This window comes from Phytophthora parasitica (assembly GCF_000247585.1).
Source record: "Phytophthora parasitica INRA-310 unplaced genomic scaffold supercont2.12, whole genome shotgun sequence".
NCBI classification, from domain to species: Eukaryota; Oomycota; class Peronosporomycetes; order Peronosporales; family Peronosporaceae; genus Phytophthora; species Phytophthora nicotianae.
In genome coordinates, this window is record NW_008648998.1 from 939,168 (window position 1) to 941,011 (window position 1,844).

Genomic DNA, 1,844 nt, shown 5'->3' on the forward strand with positions numbered 1-1,844 from the left:
CGGGGGTTGATAACCGTGGCTTTGAGACTGAGGTTACGCCATTGAAGCGTGAACTTTGGGGTCTCTGAAACAAACGAAGTGTCGAGATCGGGTTTGGGAGTCTCGATCTGGACAAAGTGATCTGGAACTGCTTGGTCTTGATCGAGTGTAGACATCCTTGCAGCCCGTGATCTTGATCAGAAGTGGAGGAATGCGCGGCGGACTGGAATTTGCGTTGTGAATCTAATCCAATGGTGGTGGTTTCTTACGCCACGCACGGCTCGAGTTGCGTCCACACGATAAGATAGTTGCGTAGCGTCCGTGAAAAAAAATAGAAAAGGTGTTGACCTCTTTTCTATTTTTGTTAGCAATGCAACCAGTTTCGACCAATCGAAAGCTTCAATTGGTCGAGGATGTTGAAGTGGGCATCATTCTCGTACAAAAGGTGGACGATTACTCCGAGCGACAAACACTCTCGAAAAGGTTGAATCATTTCAATATAACTGTAGCCATGTATTAACTATTAAAAGACCTTAGGCCTTACTTCTGACTGTGTAAATTGAGCCACAGTCCGAGGAATCCTACAGCTCGGAACCCCAAGTTGATAGCAATGAGGATAGCACCGTCAACCACCGCCGAGCGCCCCTCCATGCTGTAGTTCTTGAGCACTTCATCCCCAGTCAACGCGGTGCAGTTCTCAACGTCAGCTTCGCAGGAGATAGACGACACTTGGCGCCAAAAGATCTTCATAAGTGCCTCGAAGCCATATTTAATCGGTGATATGTATTGCACCCATACGAAGTAGTCAGGGCAGTCGTCCGAGTTGATTAACAGTCCTCCGAATAGCAAAAACGGCAGGATAATCACCACCCCGATGATCGGAGCGATATCCACTCGACGACTTAGACACGAGACCATGTAGCCAAGCCCAACTGCGCAACTGTTGACGAGAATCATTATGATCTGCATGTAGATGAACACGTCGAAGCCGTGACCGATGCCCATGAGGAAATATACTGGGACGAAGAAGAGGATCGGAAGTAGAATTTGCATGGGGAATTCGCTCACATTCTTGGAGAAATACCAAGAGAAGAGGTGATACAGGCCAGCTTTGTACTCTCGGATGATGATTGGCAGCTCCATAGGAACGGAAATGAAGACAGGGTTAGCCGAAGCGAAAGTCTGGTTAACGACCAGGAAGAAGAAGCCACCCGTAAAGTTCTGAATACCATCCTGATCCAGATCGAGTTGCAGGAAGATAAGTCCAACAACCAGAGAAACGAAAAGCGTCTGGAAAATGGCAGCGTGGAAGGCAAATCGATCGCGGACAAAGCGGATGACATTGCGTTGCACAAGAACTGCGATCTGGCCTATCCATTCCAAACGAGAGTCTTCGAAATGGCCGTCACTCTCTCTTGCATGGAAATCTTCGTGGTCGATTTGAGGAAGTGTCTGGTGTTTCAGCCACTCGACTTTAAGACCTTCCACTCGAGCGACACCAGCTTCGTCGGTCGCTTTATCCATAACTACAAGTTGCCGCATGAAATAGTCCGTCGGGTTCATTAGAGAGGGACATGGATACCCCATTGAGGCGAAATAGTCCACAGATTCAGAGGCTTTTCCATGGTAGACAGCAGCACCGTCTGAGAGCAAGTATAGCTGATCGAATAGTGCAAAAAGATCTGATGAAGGTTGATGGATCGTTGCAATCACGGTACGACCGTCTCGAGCGATCTGCTGCAGTTGTTCGGTCACGGTCTCCGCCATGAAGCTGTCCAGACCCGACGTCGGCTCGTCCACGAACAAGATCGACGGGTTGGTCAAGATCTCCGTGGCGAACGACAGACGCTTCCTCTCACCTCCAG

General features: G+C 49.0%; 2 protein-coding genes across 2 annotated transcripts in view; one reads left to right on the plus strand and one right to left on the minus strand.

Annotated features, from left to right (window-relative positions):
- Positions 1 to 220, plus strand: part of PPTG_07630 (hypothetical protein) — a gene marked incomplete at both ends in the record, with an annotated part of 3,186 nt that extends 2,966 nt beyond the window's left edge. Inside the window, one exon of the mRNA XM_008901912.1 lies at positions 181 to 220. Within this exon, the coding sequence (XP_008900160.1) occupies positions 181 to 220 (40 nt within the window). The remainder of the gene's footprint in view (positions 1 to 180) is intronic.
- Positions 221 to 519: 299 nt separating this feature from the next.
- PPTG_07631 (hypothetical protein) lies at positions 520 to 1,746 on the minus strand (the record flags this gene model as incomplete). Its single annotated transcript, XM_008901913.1, has 1 exon — positions 520 to 1,746. One exon carries the CDS (start codon positions 1,744 to 1,746, stop codon positions 520 to 522), a length of 1,227 nt encoding a protein of 408 aa, XP_008900161.1.
- Between the last annotated feature and the right edge of the window lie 98 nt (positions 1,747 to 1,844).